Source organism: Castor canadensis, chromosome 19 (assembly GCF_047511655.1).
Source record: "Castor canadensis chromosome 19, mCasCan1.hap1v2, whole genome shotgun sequence".
NCBI lineage: Eukaryota > Metazoa > Chordata > Mammalia > Rodentia > Castoridae > Castor > Castor canadensis.
Window position 1 is genome coordinate 19,242,766 of NC_133404.1, and position 27,599 is coordinate 19,270,364.

At 38.7% G+C, this 27,599-nt stretch overlaps 1 protein-coding gene and 1 pseudogene across 5 annotated transcripts in view; both read left to right on the top strand.

Moving 5' to 3' along the window:
* Herc2 (HECT and RLD domain containing E3 ubiquitin protein ligase 2) overlaps positions 1-27,599 on the top strand; it is a 219,812-nt gene that overhangs the window by 22,488 nt on the left and 169,725 nt on the right. For all 5 annotated transcript variants that reach the window (XM_074061872.1, XM_074061875.1, XM_074061877.1 and 2 more), the window contains exons 4-9: positions 14,159-14,296; positions 15,702-15,921; positions 21,047-21,147; positions 22,511-22,667; positions 23,874-23,984; positions 24,503-24,674. In XM_074061872.1, the coding sequence (XP_073917973.1) occupies positions 14,159-14,296; positions 15,702-15,921; positions 21,047-21,147; positions 22,511-22,667; positions 23,874-23,984; positions 24,503-24,674 (899 nt within the window). The remainder of the gene's footprint in view (positions 1-14,158; positions 14,297-15,701; positions 15,922-21,046; positions 21,148-22,510; positions 22,668-23,873; positions 23,985-24,502; positions 24,675-27,599) is intronic.
* LOC141419257 (translin-associated protein X pseudogene) lies at positions 8-14,152 on the top strand (annotated as a pseudogene).

The window sequence follows — 27,599 nt, forward strand, 5'->3', positions numbered from 1 at the left end:
ACTTTGAACTAGTATTTTGTTTTTTTTAATTTTGCAAAGACCATTAGGAATTGCCTTTCATAGAAATTTTGTTATGTGCTGTAGAAACAGGAACATTTGAACGTACTTCTTTGAAGTTTTGGGGTTTTTTTTGTTAATTGTTGTCTAAGATGTTAATATTTTAAGCTGGCCAGATTTCATTGTTTAATATGAATTGATGATATTTTTTACTGCAAAACCATCTCCTTGCATTTGTACTGGTCTCATTTTATATCTAGTGTACAGGTTACAGGAAATTGTTACTATTTCCTTATTTAAGTTTTCAAACAGATTTGCCATGGCTAACCATTTTTTTTTTTTTAAGGCAGGGTCTCTTTATATAGCCCAGGTTGGTGTGGAATTAACTGTGTAGCCTATGCTGGCCTTGAATTCAAAATTCTCCTACCTCTACCTCCCAAGTGCTGGAATTTTCAAGGATGCACCACCACACCTGACTAAATATTGATTATTGTAAGATTATGTGGAAATTATTTCTGAAATTTTTCTTATAAACTTTCCTTTAAGGGTGTATAAAAGACTCTGGAAGCCTTTGGCCTACAAGGAAATAACACCAAACAATCTCCCATAGTCCTGTGGTTATGAAAACTCTATTAGTCTATTGTTTGGTTGTTCTTGACTTTGGCAATGGATCAGAATTACCATCAAGGCCTCTATAAGAAATGGATGCTTGTACCCTAAACTTTTTGAATCCAGAAAGCCTCAGTTGAGACTCACTGCTAAATTTGTTGGTCTTGCTATTTTAGAAAGTGTTTTCTTTTTCTCTCTGTGGAATCCCCTGGGGTCATGTCTACCAGAAAATACATAAAGAAAAGTATCAGTGTATCTTTTCAGTTACATTGTCTAACAAAGTTAGCTTTTTTATTCTGATGTTTATTTGACAATTTCCATATACACATAGAATAACTGAAAGCTGTTTACAGTAAGTGACTACAAGCCCATCCCCAACAAGTGTTTGGCTCCTCTTGTTTATCACAGGGCTTGACAGCCGTCTGTCCATCCATTGGTGTGTCTTATTTAGCTTCTTTAGGTACTTCAGGCACACCATTATCTTGAGTTTTGTTTTAGCTTTTTTCTTCCATGTAAAATTTATACATAATAAAATCGTCCTTATGTTGCCCAAGCTAGTCTTGAACTCCTTGGTTCAAGCTGTCCTACTTCATTTTCCTGAGTACCTGGGATTACAGGCATGTACCACCATGAAATGCATAAATTTTAAGTTTATCATTCATCCTGTTTTGACAATGTAACCTAACCCTTTATCAGAACTACTTCTGTTCAAAGTTTCCTCATGACCCTTCCCAGTTCGTTGCTAGCCACGCTGTCCAGAAGCAACTACTAATGGTTCTTTCTCTACCATTGATTAGTTTTTCCTTTTCTGGAGCATCATATAAATGGAATCATGTAGTCGAGTGTCTTCTTTGTGCCTGTCCTCTTTCTCTCTGCATAATTTTTTTTTTTTTTTGCGGTACTGGGGCTTGAACTCAGGGTATACACCTTAAGCCACTCCACCAGCCCTTTTTTTTCTTTGTGGTGGGTTTTTCTGAGATAGGGTCTCAAAAACTTTTTGTCTGGGCTGGCTTTGAACAGTGATCCTCCTGACCACTGCCTCTTGAATAGCTAGGATTACAGTGGTGAGCTACCAGGCACCTGTCTCTGCATAATGTTTTTGAGTTTTATTCCCCTTGCTCCCTTTTTGTATGTACCAGTAGTTCATTTGCATATCTTTAAAAGTTTTATACTTCTTGCACATCCTCCAGTATTTGTTAATAAATTATAATATTTCCCAAACTATTTTTTGTGAAACACAAATTCTAAAATGCACTCTAAGGAGAGATAATTGTATAGAAAATTCAGTGTATACACATATTTTTTTTTTTCAGTTCCAGGGCCTCACACATGCTCTACCATTGCGCTACATCCCCATCTCCCAAAGTAAATTTTTCTTATTGATTACATTTGATGAAAGTTTTTGTTCTTTAAAAAATTATGTGATTAGAAAGTGAAGTATAATTGTTCTTTATGTAGAACCCAAATCAGTGTGTCTTTGGGGAGCATTTTTTTGGCATTCAGTATAAGTTTCTATCTTTTGTGTGGTGTGTGGTATGTTATATACTTTTGTTATTAGAAAATACTTTATAAATAGGTTTATGTATATCATATTCCTTTTTTTTTTTTTTCTTTTTTGAGATAGGGTCTTATTTTTTAGCCCGAGCTGATCATGATTGTCTTGCCTCAGCCTCTGATTTGCTGGGATTACAGGTTTGTTTCACCATGCCTGGCTTTAATTTTTAAGACTGGGTATTTTGTCAGCAATATTGTAGTTATTTGTGAGGTAAATACACATTAATGTAGAAGTTCCTCAAATACACAATTTTCTTTTCCTTGGAAGTTTTCTTTTAACTTGCTGTATGTATTTCCTAAAGTCATTGATTGCTTTCTTTCACACATGACCACCCTGGGGTAGGTACTTAAATATTGTGACGTTTGATTCCTTTATAATTTGTTTCTGAAAAATAGTGGCTTCTAATAATTGGCATTTTCCTCTGGAATAAACTTTATTTACTTTTTTTCACAATCACATTTACAACTTCCTGGGCTTACTGATAAAGATAGGAAATACCATCCTAGATAGTTGGATTATAGTCTTTTAATTTTTCAAGTTCAAGTTTCATATTAACACCATATTTAGGCTTGTTTATATTATTTTGAGGGAAAATAATAGAGGAACAAGATTTAAAGATGTAGGTTGCTCAGTAGCAGAGCACTTGGCTAGTATGTCCAAGGCCCTGGATTCAATCCCTAGCACCACACACAAAGGAAAAAAAAATCCTGGAAAGTTAAGAGTGTTATAGAAAGGTATATTAAATTTATTTAAAATTTTTGCCTACTGCAGTCTTTAGTGAAGAATTTAGTTATGATGGACCATTTCATTTACAGTAAAGTCAATTTCAGTCTGTATGTAAGTAGAGATACTAATAAATAACTTAGCTATATGCTTAATGTTTTTTTGGAAGTATTTTCTCATTATTATAATTCTTGAAGCCGCAGTTTACCCAAATGAGAATGGGCAGAGCTGGCCTTTGAAGCCAGGCCTCTTGAAGAAATTCACTTCTATTTTCGTTATACTCAAATGTAATTTTATTGACAGTGTGACTGGCTTTTTATAGTTTTGTGAATCATTTTTTTCCCCCTGACTAAATAGTGTATGTAGTTGTGGTAATTGTTCTGCATTTTGTTGTTAGTAAGTTAGTGCTCCGAGTTATGTGTTTCAGTTTTAAAAACTCAGGGACAAGTTTTGGATTTGTGGGAACATTAGTAGACCCATTTTATCTTGTACTGATTGGCAGCTTTCCTGCTGGTTTTATAGTTTTCCTTTGGAAGTTGTGGGAAAAAAAACAAATGTGACTTTTGTCTAGGATAACTCATGTTTATTTGAGCAAAAATAAAAACCCCTCTTAGAAATGTGTGTAAGACTATAGCAGAGCTCTGGGATGTTACACACTGTGGAGGTTAGAGGAGCTCTGAGGGAGAAGGACTTCCTGTGAATGATCTGTGTAGTCTTTGAGAGGTGAGCCTGGGCCTGGCCTTGAGGGACAGTGGCATGCAGTATAAGAGGGAGAGGTGAGCACTGGAACCTAGGTGGAAGATGTATGGGGCAGTGGTGAAGAATAGTGACAGGGACAGGGAACTGTGAGCAGGGAGTAGAAGAACATGGGCCAGACTGTAGGCAAATGTACTCCTTGGGGTACTCACCTGTATCCTGGGAGAAATGCCTGCTAGTGGAGAGGATGCACACTGGGTGACAGTTATATATACCAGAGTTTAAAATCACTGCCACAGGTGAATGTTAGCAAAAATGGTCAGGACACTTTTCCTAGATGTGGGAACACCAAAAAGTAGGTCCTAATTCTTTAGCCCAAGGATTCTTAAACTCTAGAGCCTGTCAGGATCTCCTGGAGAGCTTGGTCAGACACTGTGACTGACTCCACTCTTGGAATTCTTTTTTGGGCAGTACTGAGATTTGAACTCTGGGCCTTTCCCTTGCTAGGCAAGTACTTGACCACTTGAGCCACACCTCTAGCCCTTTTTGCTTTAGTTGTATTTTGCTTTAGAGCCTATTTTGGATAGGGTCTCACATTTTTGCCTTGGGGTGGCCTCAGAACACAATACATCCTTCATCTCTTACCTACCTGGAATTACAGACATGTACCCCCACACCCATCTAGTTTTGGTATCTTTCCAGAGATAATGTCTGAGCATGGGAGCACATACATGAAACAAAATTTATTTTCACTTTTTGCAATGCTGAGGATTGAACCCAAGGCCTCACACATGCTAGGCAAGCACTCTACCACTGTACTATACTTGCAGCCCACAAAATTTAAATAAAAATTAAAGCCTTCTAGGAAACGGGATACACCAGAGTTAAGAGACATGTTCAAAACAGTGTAAGTGCAACATTTATACCCACAGTTTCTGACTGGACTTTGTCTTTGAAATCATTAAATTTTCTTTTCCTGGGCCCCACTCCAATGAGTCTTTGAACTTCCTCTTCTTATTTAGGTTCTAGACATAGTGATTTGAACAGAAACTGCTTTGGATGGTTTGTACAAACTTCCTTACAATTACACATGAATGTCCTAAAGTTCTGAGTTCAACCAGTCCTCAGAGATAAGGTAGCAAAGAACCTGGAGTTTGCCCCCCTGCTCCTGCCCTTCTGGGACTTTCAGCTACTGTCTGGCACCTTAGGGAGGTCAGCCACCTGCCTTCTTCCCATCAGGAGGGTAGAGAGTGGGTGCTAGGGATGGAGCACAGTGCTTCCCATATGCTTAGCATGGGCTCTGCCACTGTACTGCACCTCTAGTCTCTCTTCAGCATTTAATTTACCATGTATGTGGGTCGCTTGTGTTCTTTTTCCTGTGTAATCTTTGAGCCCTGTAGTCATGAAAAGGAGAGCGTACAGACACTGAGTGAAAGTTTGTGCTCTGAGTCCATGGTGCTGATTATTACAATTGTTGTTTTCGTGACCTCAAGGGACATTATCCTGCTTTTGCTGTTGTAAAGTGTTCTAATTTATGCTCTTGAGAGTAAAACCCAAGATGTGTTTAGTAATGCTTCTTGTTTGCTTCCTGGTGACTGTAAGGTCTTTTCATCCCAAAGAAGAGATTATATAACTAGTATTCCAGTGCACTGAGTTTAAATTTAAGAATTTTGCATTCTTTTTTATTTATAAAATTTATAGCAGGGGAGGCAGACTTTCTGTAAAGGGCCAGATAATAAATATAGTTGACCCTCATATTTGTGAGTTCCATATCTGTGGATTCACTGACTCAACCAAAGGCAGATCAAAAATATTCAGAAAAAAACTTGGTTTTTGTAGTGAACATATACAGTTTTTTTTTTGTATTATTCCCTAAACAATACAGTACAACAAATATTTACATTGTATTAGGTATTGTAAGGCCTCTAGAAATGTTGATTTAAAGAATACAAGAGGGTGTGTCTGGGTTATACACAAAAATACTATGGCATTTTAAATAAGAGACTTGAGCATTTAAGAATTTTGGTATTTATAGGGGATCCTGGAACCCCTGGATTCGTGTACTGTATGGTCTCTGTCACGGAAAGACCTTGTAGTTGTAGCCACCAAAGCAACCACAGACAATACAAAAAAAAAGAGAAGTTCACATGTATTTACATGTGAGAAAATACTTTTCTTTTGATTATTTTTCAGTCATTTAGAAATATAAAATTAGTTTTTTATTTGCTTCCAGGCTGTGTCCTGGATTTGGGACCTGGGCTGTGGTGGATGGAGTCCATCAAGTCCTGGCATTGAAAACAGTGTACCTGAGCTCTGTGTTCCTGGCCAAGACCTACTTTGTGACAGAGCCAGTTTCTAACATGGTAAACTGTAAACAACAAAGTTTCCCTCCTCATGAGGTTGTTTGTAAAGATTTAAAAGAATAATATACTTTTATATTATGTTGGTCTTGATGCTTTGCATGATACATACTAGCTTATTTTTACTTCCCGTTAATTGCTTTCTTTTTTCCTTTCTTACTACTTAATGTCCTATTCTCTTTCATGTGATTTCTGAATTAAATATGTCACTTCTTAAGCTTCTGAATTCTGCTGCTTTCTCATACTTCCCATATTAGTTTTCTTTTGTCATTCAGCAGTTCTCAAGCAATCCATTCTTGTTTTTTTCTTTTTATGTTTTTATTAGGATATATTAGTTATATGGGGGGGATTCATTGTGATGTTTACATATATGCTTGCATCATTCTCTTTCACTCCCACTCCCCTTTCTTCGAGCGATTTCAGCAGGTTTCATTGTTGTGTTTTCATACAAGTATGCAAAGTGCATCAGCCATGGTCATCCTGCTTCACCTTCTACTTTTGTCTTCCCTCCTCCCGCTACCCACCCTCACTACCCACCCCCATACGATCTGCTTTACCATTCTGTCCTTCATTTTTTTTTAAGTGTATATTGATTATTCAAAGAGGTTTTACTGTGACATTTCATACATGCATATACTGTACCTAATCAGATTAACTTGTAGTCTTAATGTACGAGGACAGGCCCCAAAGTGCTGTGAAACAGAAGAAAGAAAAGCAGACAGGTCTTGGATTTCACAGAGTGCAATTTATTGGGGGACTGACTGACAGAACTATGGTACTGAGTAGCATCAAGACCAGTTAGATCCATGCAGTTTGGGTCAGAAAGAGGGGCATATTTATAGGTTAGGACACAAATGATCTGGCTGGAATGTACCTGGTTTAATCTTAAGATAACATCACAGAATCAGTTACATCCCTGGAGCCAGGTTCTGGCTATAAAGTTCCACATGCTGCTGGGAGCCAGTGGCCACACTATAATCCCAGCTATTTAGGAGGCTGAAATCTGGAGCATTGTGGTTTGAGACCAGGCCAGCCCAGACAAATAGCTCGTGAGACCCCATTTCCAGAATAGTCAGAGCAAAATGAACTGCAGGTTGGCTCAAGTAGTAGCACACCTGCTTTGCAAGTGCAAAGTCCTGAGTTTAAACCTCAGTCCCAAAAATGAATGAATGAATAAAGCAAGCTCCACATGGCAGTCTGATGATTTTGTCTGTTAGAGTACAAATGATTTCTACCATTTCTTATCGTTTGATTACTAAAAGATCATTAGTGCTGTCACTTGACTTGTATGGTACTAGGCATTTGTAATATTTGAGTGAACAAAGCCAGAAACCGGAAGTGTATGCGGCGGAGGGCGCACCGCGGCTGCGCTTCCGGCGTGCGACACGTCTCGCCCGGCAGGCTTGTCTCGCGCTTGGTGGGCCGTGGGGGGCCGGGCCCTGAGTTCCGCAACCCCGCTTGCTCCGTGGCTTACAGACTCCGCGCCGACATGAGCAGCAAGGAAGGATCGGGAGGGTTCAGGAAGAGGAAGCACGACGACTTCCCACATAACCGCAGAAGAGAGGGGAAGTATGTGAATTTGTCTTCACCCGTGATGGTGGCCTTCAAATCATTTCAGCTGGAACTGGATGCTCGGCACGACAAGTATGAGAGGCTGGTGAAACTAAGTCGGGATCTAACTGTGGAGAGTAAGAGGACAATCTTTCTGCTCCATAGGATTACGAGTACTCCTGATACGGAAGAAATATTGACAGAATCAGAAATTAAGTTGGATGGTGTCAGACAAGATATTACAGGTAGCCCAGGAGCTAGCAGGAGAAGACATGCATTAGTTCCATCGAGCCATTACTACCGGACTACAGGAATATGTGGAGGCGGTCTCCTTTCAACACTTCATCAAAACACGTTCTTTAATCAGTATGGAAGGAATTAATAAACAGTTGATATTTACAACAGAAGACGGTGGGAAAGAAAACAAGACTCCCTCCTCTGATGCCCAGGAGAAGCAGCTTGTCACGTGGAGACTGAAAGTCACGCCCGTCGATTACCTGCTGGGAGTGGCAGATTTAACAGGAGAATTGATGCGTATGTGTATTAACAGTGTGGGGAACGGGGACATCGACACCCCCTTTGAAGTGAGCCAGTTTTTACGCCAGGTGTATGATGGGTTCTGGTTCATTGGCAACACGGGGCTTATGAGGTTTCCAAGAAGCTGTACACGTTGAAACAGAGTCTGGCCAAAGTAGAGAATGCTTGTTATGCCCTCAAAGTCCGGGGCTCAGAGATTCCAAAACATATGCTGGCAGATGTGTTTTCAGTTAAAACAGAAATGATCGATCAGGAAGAGGGCGTCTCTTAGAGGCACGCCAGGCAGCTGTTCTGCTAAGAACTCAGACCCGCTTGTGAGACTGTTACTTAGTGCTTCATTGGACTTCATGGTGGCTTTTGCATAGACATGTTTTTAGTTGTACTGTTTTAAACTGTACACAGCTGTATATAAAATTACTCGGATGAGTCACTCTCACTGTTCTGAAAGCGTGCACACGAGTGCTGGCAGTGTATGCACAGTTGAACTTTTTGCTGGCTGACCTTTGTTGCTTATGTGTTACATGAATATATTTCGCACTTTCTGTCATACTTGTTTTAATTTACTGTATGTGAATTCTGGAGTGATAATTTTTCAGTGGAAGCATTTAAGTTGGGGATTTCTTTATATAGAAAGAAAAGATTTCTTAGTTAAACTTATAGACTTGGAGCTTCCTGTTTAAATTTCTTGGTCATATTGCTCCAAGCCTCCAAAATAGGATTATTCCATGGAACAAAAATTAAAAATTAGTAAGCTACCAGTATTTAAGTATAAGTTTTAAAGTATTTCAGTGAAAATTCCTGTTAAGTTTTGGCTACCTTTAGGCCATTTTGAATTTATATGAAACAGCCTTTCAGAAAAGTTGGCAGGTACCCAGATGTTGTTTTTTGTCCTTTATCACAGAAGTTATGGTGGGGAATTGGATCTAACTTTGTAATGTTTTCAGTGGTGAAGTTGAGTTGAATTATGAACTTGTGTATAAAACTGAAAAACTTTTTGTAGTGACTATTTAGCAGGATTTTGTGGGGTTTTTGGGGGGCATTAGGCATGTTTTGGGAGGCTTTCTTATTCTAGCATCTTAGAAATTACATTCAAATAATTATAATGATAATTTAAGTACTGAGTTAACCCAAACCTTTATAGTTGTCCTGTGGTGTTAAATTGATAAAGTTGCCAAAGAAAACATGTATACTTTAGCAATAACACAATTGTCAGCCCAGCCGAGAGCAACACCTGTGGTCTGTAGTGCTCTGTAGGGCTTGGATTTGCTGCTGAAATTAGCTGTAGCTGACCGTTTGTGACGTGAAACTTGCTTGAGCATGACACTCCTGGCCGACCATCAGACATTTCCATCTGCCTGTGTAAGGTTTGGGAGTCTAGATACTGGATTTTATTTTTGGAAAGATTATCTGTTTGTAAGGGCTGATTCTTTGAAAATGTAATTTTCCAAAAAACATTACCTAAAAGAAAATAAATCAGACATGCCTGATGAGTTAGATGCATGTGTTTGTTTTGTGCCGAGTGTTTGGTCTCCTACCCTGAGATGTACTGTACACATCCTCTTGCATGTTCTTTTCTTCTGCCACTCAGAGAAGTTAAATTTATAATGTGAAAAGTTGGTGGACGTTTTACAGATGTTTGAAACAAGTCTTTTGAATAAAATATTAAAACACAGGAAAAAAAAAAAGAAAAAGTGAAAAAAATTTCTAGCTTTCTATTATTTACCAATTTGATAAGTGTATGGTAATACATATCATTGTTTTCATTTGTATTTTTTTGGGGGGTGGCACTGAGGTTTGAGTTCAGGGCCTCATGTTTGCTAGGCAGTCACTCTACCACTTGAGCCACTCTACCATCCTTTAATTTGTATTTTCTAAAAACAAGAGTTTGAGAGTTTTTTCATAGCATTAGCTATATGGGGTTGTATCTAGTGATTTCCCTATGTTTCTATTGGATGCATGGCATTTTGCTGATAGAATGCAAGAATTTCTTGAATATGTTTGCTTCTTGTTGGATTTAGATATTGTGATACAGTATTTGGTCTCTGTTTCCAGTCTGGCACAGACCTCCTGAAACCCTCATAATTTCCTGAGTGATGGGATGATAGAAACATCTTTTGTCAGAATATTTGATTTTAGTCCCTATCCTAAAGAGATTCTGAAACACTTGGAGTCTTTGCAGTGAGATGGCTGGAAGGGTGGTACACCCCAAGTCTGTGGGGACAGAAGCTCCTGAGATGGGGACCCTTCCAACCTTTTCATGTAGGTCTTCGTTTGTATCCTTTACAGTGTGTTTTATAGTAAACTCATAACAGTAAAGTGTTGCCCTGTTTTTGTGAGTCATTGCAGTAGTCTGCTTTCCAAGGTTTTGGTTGCCTGTTGTTAACTTCCTTCCTAAAATATAAAATGGAAAATTCTAGAAATAAAACATTTGTAACTTTTAAATTGGGTGTTGTTTTGAGTAACAGGATGAAATATTGTGTAGTCCAACCCTGGATATAAATCATCCCTTTGTCAGGTGCAACTACCTATTACTTACCTAGTAACCGCCTGTCAGCTCATCCAGTTATCAGATTATCTGTTGTCCTTCGGCTTGAGTTCAAGTATGTCATATGTAGTGGCCTAACACTACCACACGTGTTTATGTCATCCTTCTCACTTTCATCTCATCATGGATCCTCCCACATCATCAAAAGAAGGGTGAGAATAGTATAAGAAGATACTTGAGAGGGAGAGACCACTTTCACATAACTTTTATTAAAGTATATTTTATAATTGTTCTATTTTATTTTTAGTGTTAATCTCTTCCTATTTAAGGCTTCTTGCAGCTTGTTAGCATCTCAAAGAGGAAGGCACTTGCAGGCAGCCCCTGTTTCTGTAATTTAACATCTAAAAGGAGATGGGAGGTGACTAGCAGCTGTGGCTTTTCAGTTTTTACTTTCTTGTTCAATGTCCAAGTCTGTCTCTTTAAATATTTATTAAAATAGTATAATTTCCCTGTCTCCTCGTCTATTCTGCCTCAATATGATTACTAATAATCACATAAAATACTATTTTAGTAAGAACCTTTTATAATAGGACTTATTTACATTTCAGGGTTAATATTCATTCCATCTTCTCTTTAGTTATGTACCGAGTTTCATGGCAGCTTTTTTTTCTTTAGTTTAACATTTTTATTAGTTGTACAATGGAGTTTCATTGTGACTTTTCCATATATGCTTGCAATGTACCTTTGTTATTTTCACTCTCACCATCACGCTCCCTCATCCTTTCCCCCCTACTTAGAATGAAACCTGTTGAAATAATTTTATTTCTATGGAAGTATATAAAGTATATCAATCATAGTCACACTCCTTTACCATTCATCCTCTTCCCTTCTACTAGTAGTTACTCCCTAACAGTACCTACTTAATAATCCTGTCCTTAAGTGTATATTCATTGTTTAAAGGGGTTCCACCATGGTACTTCCCCTGTGAATATGCTGAACTTTAATCAGATTAACCCCTTTATTACTCTCCTTTATCCTTTCTTTCCTAACCCCTGTTATTCAGCAACTTTCAGTGTGTTTCATTATGGAATCTTTCTACACAGATGTGATGTATTTTGGTATTTATTGTTCACTCTCTTTTCCTTTTCCTTCTCCCCTGAATCTCAAACAGTCCTATTATTGCAAACGTGTTCTCTATGTATATGTATATATGGTCATGTTTGTGTTTGTATGTACATTCATTGTTTGAAATGATCTTCTATGAGCAGAAGCATGCAACCTTTGTCTTTCTGAATCTGGCTTACTTCACTTCCCATGATGATTTCCAGTTCCATCTATTTACTGCAAATGGTATAATTTCATTCTTCTTCATGGCTGAATAATATTCTACTGTATGTATATGCCACATTTTCTTAACCCATTCATCAGTAGTAGGGAATCTGGGCTAGGATTACAAGTGTGAGCCACTGGTGCCCAGCTGTTGTTTGTGTTCTTGACAATAGCTTTTCTAACTGGATTGAGGTGGAATCTTAATGAAGTTTTGATTTGCATTTCCTTTATGGTCAGGGATGTTGAGTATTTTTTTAATGTATGTATTGGCTATTTGTACTTTTTCCTTTGAAAATTGTCTATTCACTTGGTTTACCCATTTCTTTATTGGGTTGTTTTGTCTTTGGGAGTTTAGTTTTTTGAGTTGCCTCTACATTCTGATTTGGTCCCTTGTCAGATGTATAGGCAGCAAAGGTTTTCTTCTGTTCTGTAGGATGTCTGTTCAGTCTGGTGACTTTCTTTTTCTGTGCAGGATCTTTTTAGTTTGATGCAGTCCCATTTGTCAAACCTTTCTCTTAATTGCTGAGCTGTTGGGGTTCTACTTTGGAAGTCATAGCAGTTGTTTTTGGCCTGATGGAGGGAGCTTTTGTTTTTTCTCCCTCTCTTGTTGGAGCCAGATTTCTCTCACTACTGGTTATTACTAAACCTAACTGGGGCTAACTGGGGTTACTGGAGATTCAGAAAAGACACAGGATAGAGAGACAGAAAGTGTGATCAGGTGTGTTGAGGACTCAGGTGGAGATGCACACCCTCATTGCTTGTTTTCTCTATCTTTATTCTTTAAGGCCTTATTCCTTGCAGTTCTTTAAAACCTTGCTTCTTTAAAACTTTGCTTAAAACCTCTTTTTTAGACTCACCCTGTCCCATGTTTTCTCTTAGCTGTTAATCTCTCTTAAAGTCTTTTGCCCCCAAGCTTGCATGTTCCCATCTCTCTTTAGCTTACTCGAAGCCTCAGTGCTCAGACTTGCAAATAGCCGTGCCTAAAAACTGTGTATGCATAAAGTCTTGGTCCTCTGTCTTATACTGTCCCATGTTATTTCTGGCTTTTCTTTAGCTTAGCTATTTTAAGGCCTATGTTAAAGTTCTTTCTTTAGCTTAGCTTTTCTAAGACCTGTGTTAAAGTTCTTGGTGCAGACTTTCTGTCAACCAGTGAGCAATTCTCCTCCAGCAATTCTTTTCCCTTCCAAAAGCTTCCCACACTAAAAAGCCAAAAGCCAAAGGCAAAAGCCTCACATCTCAAAGCAAAAGCCCAAAGTAAAAAGCCCCTCTTCCTCCTTCAGGGGGTCTTTTATACCCAGTGTAAACAGGGTGGTGGAGCAGTGGTTCTCCTGGAGGCATGATGATTGTAACAGGAGAAACCTGCATTCCTGCTTCTGTGACCATAAACAACTTAGGAGATGCAGCTGTTCTGCTTTTCTGTGTTTGCTGGCTGGGGCTGTGCCTATCTTGGTCTACAGATAAAAGCAATTAAGCTGCATCTCGCCTTGCTTATGTTCAGTTCTCATAGGCTTTTCATAATCCACTCTCCACAGCCTTAGGTATTGTTCTCAACTTTTCTTTTGTCTCAGTTCTCCTGAATTATATTCTGTCAGTGGTAGTGGCCCTGTGTATTAGCATTTCTCAGTCATCAGTAGAGGAACGCATTATATAATTAAAAGAATTAACTTCGAATCATCTCATATTCCATATTCTCCTTTTTCCCATGGACACACGGCAATTGGGAATCACTGGATTAAAATAATTAGTGTGAAGTTCAAGTAGGTAAGTATTGAAAACTAACTTTCTTAGTTGTGAAATCTAGTAGGAAATGAAATGTTTTATAAGACATATTTTGAAGACTTTGAATCATATAATAGTTTCTTTGTGCTCCCTCACCTCCCTTTTTATTTGGCAGCATTGGGCTTTGAACTCAGGGACTTGCGCTTGGTAGGCAGGCACTCTTATAACTTGAATTATGCCTTAAGCCCTTTTTTGTTTAGTTACTTTTCCTACAGAGTTTCACATTTTTGCCCAAGGCCAGCCTTAAATCATGATCCTGCCTATACCACCTGTGTGGCTGGGATTACAGATACCGTCACCACACCCAGTTTATAGTGGCCCATTTAATAAGCTGACATATTCATTCATTACTAAATAAATCATACTGAATTTGTTACAACCATAATTCGTGCATTTAAAAAATGATCAAACATGTAGTTGATGATATAAGTTCATTTCTGGGAGGAACATTTGCAAAGAAATTGACAAATGTTTGAAAATGTTTCACAATTCCATTTTGAAAAGCAATTACAGATTTAAACATTTTTAATTCTCCAGATGATGGTGTTGATATTCAAAGTGGAACCAAGAAAGAAGATCTGAATGAGAAAGAGAAAAAGGATGAAGAAGAAACCCCTGCACCTACATTTAGGGCCAAATCAATCCTGGAGAGCTGGGTATGGGGCAAGCAACCAGGTATTATAATCTTCTAAGGTTTTATAACTTTGGAAGCTTGATCTGGCATTCCTTTTTTGACTACCATAGATGGACTTTTTTGATTGTTAATGGAATTTTCTAAAATTGAAAGTCTTTTTGTATTATGGTAAGTATATCATAAAACTTGCCATTATAACCGTTTTTAAGTGTATGGTTCATTGACATTAGATACATTAATACTGTGGTACAGCACCATCACCATTCTTCCCTAGAACTCTTTTTCACCTGACAGAACTGAAACTACCCATTAGGTCCTCCAGCCCAGTCTGCCACCACTCTACTTTTGTTTACATGCAGTCAACTATTCTAAGTACCTCACGTAAGTGGAATCATGCAGTATTTGTCTCTTTGTGTCTGGGTAATTTCACATAGCACATCTTCAGGAGTCATCCATGTTTTGGCCTGTGTTAGAATTTCCTTTTGAAGGCTAAATAATATTCCTTTGTGCTGGTTATAAATAACATATTGTTTATTTGTTGTCCTCATCACTAATAAGCGTTAGAGACAGAACATATGCACAGGAGAGCCCTACTCTATCTGGGAGCACTTCTAGTGTAATAGGAAACTTAATTTACAATTCAACTATAATTATTTATATTCTTAGGTAACTTATGCTTAATTGCTATATCAGAATCCTTTGAATTATTTTAAAACATGCTGTTGTCTTACAGTTATTTAAAACATAATCCTTACTATGGAATTTTTCAAATATACACTAATGTAAATAGAATAGTCTAATGAAATATCACTTACTCATCATACATTCTGATTACTTTATCTTTTTCTAAAATATTCCCATAAATGTATTGCCTTTCATGAATTGTGCATGCTGGGTAATTTTATTGAAACATTTTTACATTTTGAATGTAGATTCATAACAAAATGATGACTAGAGGTTTTCTGCCTAGTAAATGTACTAGTGAGAATTTTTGGCTTTACTGTTTAGTTTGTTCATCCATTCATTCGTTCATTTATTTTTGTGCTGCAAGAGATTGAACCCAAGGCCATGTGCATGCTAGGCAAGTTCCTTACCCCCGAGCTACACCCCCAGCTATTAACAACTTTTATATGATATTTAGATAGGCAGCATACTACGACAGCTAAGAGGGGTTTGTGTTAAAGCTATACATCTCTGTGTGACCTTCGGTTATGTGCTTAGTTAGGCACATAACCCCTCTGTGCCTAAATGTCCTCATTCATAAATTTGGATATACAGTACTACCTCCTGATTCTGGGTGTTACTATTTCCTGAGCAAGGTGTTTAAAACTGGGTATGTATTATGCACTCGAGCATTACCTATCATCTTTATCCAGTTTCTCAGCATTACAGCAAATCATGCCCAAGGTATTTACAGCTGGGATGTTTTCTTACCTTGTTTTCTAGATGTGAATGAGCTGAAGGAATGTCTTTCTGTGCTGGTTAAAGAGCAGCAAGCCCTAGCTATCCAGTCAGCCACTACCACCCTCTCAGCCCTGAGACTCAAGCAGAGACTGGTGATCCTAGAACGCTATTTCATTGCCTTGAATAGAACTGTTTTTCAAGAGAATGTCAAAGTTAAGTGGAAAAGCAGCAACATTTCTCTGCCTCCTGTGGACAAAAAAAGGTAATAATAAAATGAAGAAAGAATCGTGTTTGTTGGCTCTTTGTAAAATTCTGGCTTTTCCTGGGCATGGTGGCTCATGTCTATAATCTGAGCTACACAAGAGGAGATAGGAGGAAGGTGGTTAGAGGTTGACCCTGGGCAAAAAGTGCAAGACCCTGTCTGAAAGATAAACTAAAACAAAAAGGGTTGAGGGCATGGCTCAGGTAGTAGAATGCCTGCCTAGCAAGTGTGAAGCACTGAGTTCAAACCCCAGTACTGCCAAAAAAAAAAAAAAAATTCAGATTCTTTTGTTTAAGAGATTTTAATGTTTTTAGTATAGTTTCTTTCTTTAGCTTGTAAAATTTTATTCTTGTTTTCCCTGTTTGTGTATTTTATATACTCTGGGCAATGGATTTGTTAATATTCTCATGGAGTAGCAGACCATGTTGCATTATTTTAAAAACCATTGTCTGTTAGTTAACTGTAGAAGCTAGTCAGAGGTTTAGATTATCTCATGCCTAGATTTGGAAATGGAATCTCAAGCATTGTATTCTTTTTGTTTTCTAGGGAATAGTTGGAGTGTAATGGTTAGTGCCTAACTAATTTGGATGCTTCATTTTTTCCTTTCTAATATGATTTTCTTACTCTTTTATTATAAGAGCTACTTTCAGGCATGATTGTTCTTTTTTTTGGTGCTGGGATTCAAGTTCTACCACTGAGTATCCAGGCATATGATTTTTAATTTATTAATATCTAGTAATACATAAGATTTCCTTCCTCTGAGGTATTAACTAACCATTCTATTACTAGAATGTTTAAGGCTCATGTAAAATTGCATTTTTTCCAAAAAGTAGCTGTCTACCAACTTTGTTGTCAGAAGGGTAGGTTGCCAAGTGGAGGTTAGGAGTTTTTTGTCTTATTTTTAAATTTGATTGTGATAGTGACTCTTACTATCTGGAGAGCATATGAGAAGCTTGTATAGGATGCAAAAGAAGGTTTGGAAAACCTCCGCTCATCTTGTCACTGGAATGAAGAATAGTATATTTTCTTTTTAAATCTAGTTGAAATCATATTGCATGTCATATTTTGAGTATAGTTTCAGAATAACTGAGCAGGTAGCTAGTGGTACACTTTATTTTATTATTTATTTATGGCAGTATTGGGGGTTGAACTCAGGGCCTTGTGCTTGCTTGGTAGGCACTCTACTACTTGAACCTTGCCCCCATCCCTTTTTGTTTCATTATTTTTCAAATAGGGTCTGCATTTATGCTCGGGCCTGTCTGAACTGTGACACTCCTATTTACACTTACTGTGTAGTTAGGATGACAGGTGCGCCCCACTGCACCCAGCTTTTTATTGGTTGAGGTGGGGTCTTGCTGACTTTTTGCCCAAGCTGGCCTCAAACTATGATCTTCTTGATATCTGCCTTCTGTGTAGCTAGGATTACAGGTATTAGCCATTGCACCTGGCAGCACATATAACTTTTAATGCAAAGAAAACCACACATATAATTGAAAGCATGTAAAACTGAAGAAGCCCAAGAAAGACTGTGTCATGTCCTTACTGTAAAATTATGTGATAGTTTTCAAATGGATTCCATTGGGGGAAAATTAATGCAAAGTACAAAGTCTCTCTGTACTATTTCTTAAAACTGCATGTGATGTCACAATTATTTGAAAATAAAATTTTTATTAGAAATTTCTCCATTTGGGTTGGCTCCGGTGGGAGGGGTGAGAATATAGGGAAAAGGCGTAGGAGGGTGAATGTGGTGGAAATAATATGTACTCATGTATGAAAATGGAAAAAATGAGACATACTGAAACTATTCCAGGAATGGAGGGAAGGAGGGATAAAGGAGAAGGATGGAGGGGGTGAATTCAACTGTGATATATTGTAAGAACTTTTGTAAATGCCACATTGTACCCCCAGTACAACAATAATATGATAATTAAAAAAATTTCCTCCATTTAATGAAAGAGATATTCCGATCAATTCATCAGTATGTCATCACAAAGGAAAGGGCACACAGAAAAGTCAGATGGGCAAAGCTGGGTGCTGGTGGCTCATGCCTGTAATCCTGGCTACTTAGGAGGCTGAGATCAAGAGGACTATGGTTTGAGGCCAGCCTGGGCAAATAGCTTATGAGACTCCATCTCTAAAATAACAAGAGCAAAATGGACTGGAGGTGTGACTGAAGCGGTAGAGTACCTGCTTTATAAGCATGAAGCCCTGAGTTCAAATCCCAGTCCCACCCTTTCCTGTCCTGTACCCCCAAAGAGGAAAAAAATTCAGATGGGCATGCAAGCCACTTCTGCATTGTAGGGAATTCAGTTTGATTTGACAAGTGCTTAGAGAATCTTAGCATGTACTGCTCACATATGCAGAGTCCTCTATCAGTGACCATCAATGCTGGCTATTTATCCTCTGTCAGGAAAGAAAAGAAGACTCAGACTGGGTGCGTGGCTCAAGTGGTAGAGTACCTCCCTAGTAAGTGTCAGGCCCTGATTACAAGTATAGATATGTGTAAGGCTACTTATTACATCTAGTTTACACAGGCAAGGACCCCTTTTATATGCACCAAAAAAATAAACAAAAATCAGGTAATGATATAGGATAAGTGGTTTTAATATTATGAAGGTTTGGGCTCAAAGGGCTCTTTTTCCAGAGACAAGATCTCTTATATGCACACCACGTTTTTTTCCCCTCCCTCTACTGTAACCCCTGGCAGCCACTGATCTCTAAGTTTTTGAGATTGGCTCTTTTCACTTGGTGTAATTCCCTTGAGAGTCTTCTGATTTGTTACCTACATCATGATTGCTGAATAGTGGTTCATGGTATGAGTGTACTACAGTTTATCTGAGTTGTTTTCAATTTGGGGATATTATAAATAAAACTACTATGAATGTTCGTGTTACAGGTTTTTGCGTGATCATAAGTTCCATCTCTGGGATAAATGCCCAAGAGGGCAGTTGTTGATCATGACAGTAACATGAAGAATACCACTTTTTTCACAGTCACTCTTCCATTTTATATTCTCAGTAGCCAGGTATGAGTGATACAGTTTCCCTATATCCTTGTCAGCATTTGATGTTTTCACTTTTATTATGGCAGCTATGTGCTAATCCCTTCTAAATTTTTATAGATTTCTTCATTTTTCACCTTATTGGATAGTGGTATATTTTACATTTTTTCACCTTATTGGATAGTGGTGTATTTTATTTCATGTGGGTGAGGATGGTTCTCAGCCATTTCTAGTTTCCCCCCCCCCCCCCCTTCAACTTTTGTAAAATGGCTACTTAAGCATTCTTACACCATGCAGGCTCAGGGTTCTTTCTCCAGGGACAAGGTCCTGACTATCTGAAGGGATCCCAGTTTCATGTTTACAGTTAACTAGCTGTCTCCAACGGCAAATGTCTGTGGTGGTCCTCCAAACTCCCCTGACCACACTTAGTACATGTGGTCTATATTTTAGAACTGCAATTCCTATGATGTGTCCATATTTTGTAATCATATTTCTCATTCAGAAATACATTTCTGTCTCCTGGGAACCCAGTACCCTACTCACAGGTAGTAGCAACTAGTTGTTGTGTTTTCTCATAGAGCTCCCATGCGCTATTCAGACCCTCATAGATAACTGTATATATCCCTCCTGCTGCAACCCCTCTGGATCCCTATGCCTCTACTTCTAATGTAATGTGGCCTTGTATCTTGAATCATCTTTCCGTGTCATTACCTGTTTTTAGTAGTATTTCCCCTAATTATGAATATAGTGTGTACTAGAAATACTATATTAAAAACACTGTACAGTATGGGGGTGTGTGTGTTTGAAGTACTATGTAGCAAAGTAGAAGGTAAAATCATCTAGCTAGGTATGATTAAGCTTATACTCTGCATGCATTTTTGTATTCTCCTTCTTCCCTTCTTTTTTTTTTTTCTTTCTATACTCCGGATTAAACCCAGGGCATTGCCCATGCTAGGCAAGTGGTCTACCTCTTGAGCCATGCCCCTAGACCTTTTGTTTTGTATTTTGTTTCTCAGGTAAGTTTTCCCTAAATTTTTCTGGGCTGGTCTCTATCTCTGATCCTCCTGCTTCTGCCTCCCAAGAAGCTCTATCCCTCCCTGCCTCCCTCCTTCCTTTTTTGCTGTACTGAGGATTGAACTCAGGGCATTGCACATGCTAGATGAGCAGTCTACCACTTGAGCCATGTCCCCACACCTTTTGTTTTTGAGACAAGGTTTCCCTAAAATTTTCTGGGCTGGCCTCCATCTCAATCCTCCTGCTTCTGCCTCTCAAGTAGCTGGGATTACAGATGTATGCCACCATGCCTGGCATGTAGTGTGATTTTTATGTATGTCATTTATGTAACTTACAACATACAAAGGAAGACCACGACTTATTAAATTAACATTTATTTTTTGTTGTTTCTTGAGATAGGGTCTCATTATATAGCTGAGACTGGCCTGGAACTCACGGTGTAGTCCAGACTGGCCATGATCTTTGTCATCCTCCTGGTTCAGTAATTCCCAAGTGCTGGAATTACAGTTGTGTGCCACCACACCTGCCTTAAGTTTACATTTACAAGTAGTAAAAATCTTAAGAAGATCCCTGAGGATGATTAAGCATTACATCCAAGAGAGGGTAACTAAGCAGAGTGGGGCAAAGGGAGTAGGACAAGGACAGGGTGCTTTTGACGCATCTAGCATGTAGGCCTGAAACCCCAACAGTAGATGTAGAAACAGCTAAGCTGTTAGTGGGCCCTGGTGTTAGTTGTGGTGTTCTCTGTGTGCTTTTCTCTTTCCCCACTGGCTTTTCTTTTCTACGTGAGGCTTATATATTTATCTGTTTATTGTCGGCCTTTCCCAACTAGAATACAGATCCTTGAAGTTATTTCATCATTTTCCAAGTCCTTTAACAGTCTTTGTGAATGTCTCTTGTTTTTCTGAAAGAGACAATGTTTCCTTTACAAAGGATAATTGATAAAAGTTTTATTAAATATAAAAAATGAATCTAAAAATCACCTATGGTCCTGCTATCTAAAGAAAACCATTGATCACAATGTGATCCAAATTCCTCAAATTATGTATTTTAATTTAGCATGTTTGCATTCCTCTGACCAATTACTGCACCCTGTATGTGTATCTGCAGTTCTCGGCCCACAGGCAGAGGGGTGGAAGGACTTGCCAGAGTTGGATCCCGAGCAGCACTCTCCTTTGCCTTTGCTTTCTTACGTCGGGCCTGGCGGTCAGGTATGTGTGCCCAACATGCTGCTGTATTTCCCTGATATATCAGGAGATTTGGGCTCCATAGTTTTGGTTTTGTTACTATGGGTCCATGGGCTGATCCCATATATTCTCTGTGCCTTACTTTCTTTGTTTGTGAAATGAGAGGCTGCAAAGTCTGACTTTTCAGGTCTATGTGGGTTTGGTGGTGTGGTTCAAGTGGTAGAGTGCTTGCCTAGCATTTGTAATGTGCTGAGTTTCATGTTTGGTACCACCATTAAACCATCACTGTAGAATGTCTCATTACCTGTTTATTTCTAGAAGAACAAGTTATTTCAGGTTGAGTATCCCTAATCTGAAAATATGAAATTGAAATGGTCTAAAGTCCGAATCTTTTTATTTTGTTTCAGTTTTTAATGTCATTTATCTATTCATTTGTTTATGTTATTGTTGTGCGGGGGGTACAAAAGTTACAATATATCACATATAATTGAGCATTGTGACATTTACAAAAGTTCTTACAATATATCAAATATATCCTAATTGAATTCACCCCTTCCATTATTCTCCTTTATCCCCTCTTGCCCCATTCCTGGAATAATTTCAGTAGGTCTTATTTTTCCATTTACATACATGTGTACAAAGTATTTGTGCCATATTCACCCTCCCACACCTTTTCCCCTATTCTCCCCCCTTCCCACTGATACCTTCCCCACCAGACAGAACCTGTTTTGCCCTTCTGTTCTCTGATTTTGTGAGAACAACAACAAAATGACATTTTTGTTTGTTTAGGATAGATATACAGGGAGTTTCCTTGTGGTATTTCCACGTATATATGTATTATAACCAAATTGGTTTATCCCCTCTGTTCTTCTTTCTACCTTAATCCCCTTCTTGTGGTGATTTCAACAGATTTAAAATTCTATATTCACTCTGTATAGGAAGTACATCAACCTTACTTACCTTCTTTTTGACCATTGATTTGATGCCATAGTGGAAAATTTCATATGACCTCATGTGATAGGTCATAGAGTCCAGGTACACTAAAAAATACTGCATAAAATTACCTTCACATTTTATAAGGTATCTGTGATACCTTAGGATGTCTCATTACATATATGCAAATATTCTAAAATCCAAAAATTCCTAAAATCCAAAACACTTCTGGTCCCAAGCATTTTAGATAAGGGATACGCAGTTTGAAAGCCATCAGATACACAATTGACCTGGAAACAGTTATGTTAGATTTTGGTCTGTTTAACAAGAGATTGAAGAGGTGACAGTGGCATCTTCTTACCCAAGGGGTGGGAGGCTCATCTGGAAAGTGAGGGTTACTCTACTTTGTCATTGCTGACTGGCACAGCCCCTTCTGACACATGTGTGTCCTCAGGTGAGGATGCGGACCTCTGCAGCGAACTTTTGCAGGAGTCTCTGGATGCCCTGCGAGCTCTTCCAGAGGCTTCACTCTTTGACGAGAGCACAGTATCTTCTGTATGGTTGGAGGTGGTAGAGAGAGCAACCAGGTTCCTCAGATCTGTTGTGACAGGGTGAGTTCTCTCTTTTCATGCCTTCCTGCATAACTCTTCAAATGTGCTTTAGTCTCATTCTTACCTTCTTTTGTTTTCACTTGTGAAACCTAGTGGATGTGTTTCAGCTCTATGGTTCCAAGTCTTGGTTCTTACCTTTTCAGATGACTTGACTTAGGATATTCAGATTTGACTTAGGAAGCCATCATATTGAATGTGATGGAAAATGTCAAATTGTGTATAGCTTACTGTTTTTTTAGATATTTATTGATGTAATGGTCCATCAGTCCTAGAGTGAGCACTTTGTGTACTCCTTAGAGATAATGAGGAGCCACTGTTTTGAGGGATGGATGGTGCTTGGTTTGAAATCTTGATAGGTAATAACATAGGAAAAAACAGTTACTCAAGCAAAATATTTAAACTGAGGCTGAGGGTGTAGCTTAGTGGTTGAGTGTTTGCTTACCATGTACCAGGCTCTAGCACTTGCCCCCACCAAAAAACCCACAAGTGTAAATCTGTGTTGCATTAGCTTTGGCTTACTGTGACAAAACACCTGAGATAATGCACTTAATGGAGAAAAGCTTTAGGCTGATGGTTTCACAGGTTTTAGTCCATTGTCACTTGGCCCTGTTGCTTTGGCAACACATTACATCTTGGAGCAGTTGGTAGAAGATGCCTGTTCACCTTACAGCATCTGGGAAACAAAAAGAGAAAGAGGAGGGGCCAGGGCCCCAATATCCCCTTAAAGGGCATGCCCTCAATGACCTAACTTCCTTTCGTTAGGCCCCACCTCCTAAAGGTTGTCCCATGGATCTTTGTGGGGGACATTTAGGGTCCAAACTATAGCACATAACTACTTTTTGTATTTTGAATGTGAATCTGTAAGGAAAAACATGAACTTTGCTCTTGGGTACTATGTATTTTGTTATGGTTTTTAAATTCAAAGAAAATGTATATCTTCAATACAAAATTTAGCAGCAAAGACATGTATATTACATCTGTCCACATGTATGCATTTATAGTTGTATGTGTACACACACATACAATAAGCGAATTGTACACTTTAATATCTCTGAGTAAATTTGTATAGCAAGTCTCAGAAACTAGATATTAATAATATAATATACTTTTCTATGTAAGAGAGAATATGATTAGGGTGTTGGTGTGATTTTAAGTGTGCTATTTTTTCTGATGTTTCTTCTCCTGCCTCTGTTGCTATCATTTCAGGGATGTTCACGGAACACCAGGGACCAAAGGGCCAGGAGGTGTTCCCCTGCAGGACCAACATTTGGCCCTGGCCATCCTGCTGGAGCTGGCTGTGCAAAGAGGCACACTGAGGTGAGCTGTGCCAGGCCAGAGATGCCTCAGGAAATGCATGTGCCTCCACACGTGTTAACATTGTTTAGCATTTCATTGAATCATTTGTGGTGCAGCAACTGTTCTGTAGTCAGAGAATCGAGTCTCAGGCCCTGACTTTCTTCTAAAGCAAGGTGCAATTATGTTTTCTTCACTTCCTTTACTTTCAGTTGTCTAGCTTCTAGGAACTGTTCTTTTTTTAGAACAGTTTTTCTAAACTGTTGATTTCATTTTTCTCAAATAACCATTCTTATTCCATTAACTTAAGGTACCAGAAATTCTTTGTAGAAAGTATTACTTGAATATCTTAACTGGTTTTATATTTTCTATCATGAGAAAGCAGATGTCTTGAGTTAAAATTTTGGCATTAAATCGGTGATTTTATTGCCAAGAATTATATCCATTTTATCCAAAGTCTTTCTACACTTAGTTGTTTGCTTTTTGCTTTTGGCAAAAGAAAAGCTAACCTGTTTTTACTAGAGATATCTTTCCTCCTTCAGCCAAATGTTGTCTGCCATCCTGTTGTTGCTTCAACTGTGGGACAGTGGGGCACAGGAAACTGACAATGAGCGGTCTGCACAGGGCACCAGCGCCCCCCTCTTGCCTCTGCTGCAGAGGTTCCAGAGCATCATCTGTAATAAAGACACTTTGCACACAGAGGGGGACACACATGTAAGTATCACCTGAAACTTTGTGTTTAGATAGCACTTCCTCATTCTAGTAGTATTATTGAGTTAGACTTTGATAAGTAAGACCACTGTCTATGGCTGTGATTGTCTCTGGGATGTGTGTATTTAATGATCACCATAGCAAGTCAGATGGGACAGGTGTGACTGACGAATGGATTAAGAAAATGTGGTATCTACACACTATGGAATTTTATGCAGCCATGAAGAAGAACAAAATGTTATCATTCGCTGGTAAATGGATGGATTTGGAGAACATCATTCTGAGTGAGGTTAGCCTGGCCCAAAAGACCAAACATCGTATGTTCTCCCTTATATGTGGACTTTAGATAAAGGGCAAACACAACAAGGGGATTGGACTTTGAGCACATGATAAAAGCGAGAGCACACAAGGGAGGGGTGAGGATAGGTAAGACACCTAAAAAATTAGCTAGCATTTGTTGCCCTCAACGCAGAGAAACTAAAGCAGATACCTTAAAAGCAACTGAGGCCAATAGGAAAAGGGGACCAGGAACTAGAGAAAAGGTTAGATCAAAAAGAATTAAGCTAGAAGGTAACATACATGCACAGGAAATTAATGTGAGTCAACTCACTGTATAGCTATCCTTAGCTCAACCAGCAAAAACCCTTGTTCCTTCCTATTATTGCTTATACTCTCTCTACAACAAAATTAGAAATAAGGGCAAAATAGTTTCTGCCGGGTATTGAGGGGGTTGGGGGGAGAGGGAGGGGGCGGAGTGGGTGGTAAGGGAGGGGGTGGGGGCAGGGGGGAGAAATGACCCAAGCCTTGTATGCACATATGAATTAAAAAAAAAAAATTAACCTAGAAAGTAACACACACGCATAGGAAATTAATGTGAATCAACTCCCTGTATAGCTATCCTTATCTCAACCAGCAAAAACACTTGTTCCTTCCTATTATTGCTTATACTCTCTCTTCAACAAAATTAGAGATAAGGTCAAAATAGTTTCTACCAGGTATTGAGGGGGTGGGGGGGAGAGGGAGGGGGGCGGAGTGGGTGGTAAGGGAGGGGGTGGGGGCAGGGGGGGAGAAATGACCCAAGCCTTGTATGTACATATGAATAATAAAACAATAAAAGAAAAAGATGGGAAAGGTGTGGAGGTCGTGTATGCATTACATTTATGAGGTAGAAAATTACACAAGCCAGTAAGATTCTTTCATGTGCCAGTGAGTGGCTAGAGCCAGGTCTCAGCTGCAGGTCCTGGACTCTGCATTCTTGTCTTTGAATTGTGTATATTTAACAAGAAAAATATGTCTTGACATGATCCAGTATACTTTTAGAGAGATCTGTCTACTGTTATGGTGACTGTGCAGCTGCTGAACCAGAGTTACTGAGTTTTTGTGTACATGGGTTAGTGCCTCTGTGTTCCCAGCAGCTGCCATATTGGGCTATAAAGTGGAGTGAATTTTAGATGCTGTATTAATCTGTTTTGCATTACTATAATGAAATACTCATGAGGCAGGCTCCTTTCTAAAGTAATGAGGTTTATTTTTGCTCATGGTTTTGGAGGTACAAGTTTGAGGGCTATCTGGTGATGGCTTTCTTACTGACAGAGTGTCAAGGTGACATAGGGCATCTCTTGGCAAGAATCAGTGATGGTATATGTATGTGTGTGTTGGGGTGTCTTATAAGAGAAGACTGTTCAGTCATGGGGACTTTACCCTAATGACTATCTGATTAGATAAATGAGTTTAATCTTGATCACTTCCCTTAATCACCTTAATTGAACACCATAGTTGGACTAAGTTTTCACCTCCTTAATACTTATAATGGTGATTATATTCAAAGCATATGAAACCTATAGCAGATGTAGTAAACAATGCAAGGAAAGTGTTCATCTCCATGAAGGCATAAATTAGTAGAGGAATGAAGAGTGATAAAATCCTGACATTATTTCAGTACCAGAGCTTAAGAAGATCATCGTTGGCATTTGCAGTGATGATTTAGGGAGGCATCATTATTTAGCTGAAGCTAAGGTCAGTGTGGAGAGGAGCTGCATGTACTGACAAAAGGAGATGCTCTGACAGGAAATCTCATTTTGTCTACATTGAAAGAATGCATGCATATGGCCATCTCCTTGACCAGGTTAGTTCCTGCCCAGGAAAGCCAGGTGGAGTTTTGCTATTTATGGATCAGCAAGTACATATTTCATTTTCAGTACAAAATCAAATCTGAAACACCTTTGCAAGTAAATATCACAAAAGAAAAATGTAGAAATAGAGGCTCACTCTTTTGGCCCTTCCTGTGTGCCTGGCACCAAGTGAAGCATATCACTTTGAGTTGTTGCTGTGGTTAGTCCCAGCAACACCTCCTTTAATGGTGAGGAATCTGAGCTGAGGGAAAGGCAGGGTGCAGATTTGGGCTAGAAACCCAGAACTTCTGTTCTTTACAAGTACATGTTTGTTTGTGCAACTTTTTTTGGAAATAGGTAGCTATTCCATTATCATGCCTTGTCCTGATTTATCTAATATTCAGCATTATTAAATGATAATAAGGCATTTTTTCCTTTGAAAGAATTGGAACTATGACTTTATTTGCAAATAAAATTAGGGTAGCATTGAGATTAAAATGAGGAATTTGTTGTGTTTAGTTTTGAAAGCCCAGTTGAGTACTAGGCTGCATTCCTGCAGGGGTTCTAGAGGCTGCATGCTTGTAGGGCGGTTTGGCTGTATTAGTAATCCATGTGAAATCTGCACGTAGGGTTCAACTTATATGTGGTGCAGTAAGTATATAAATGTATAGTCAGTATTGTGTGCATTTATACAGCAAGTGTATAAAGGTATAGATGTGCAGTATAACTGTATTATCAACTTTATTGATTATTGTGTGATGACCAAAATGAGATTTATAGATAAAGCAAAATGTAAAGAATGGTTAGAGGCTAATTG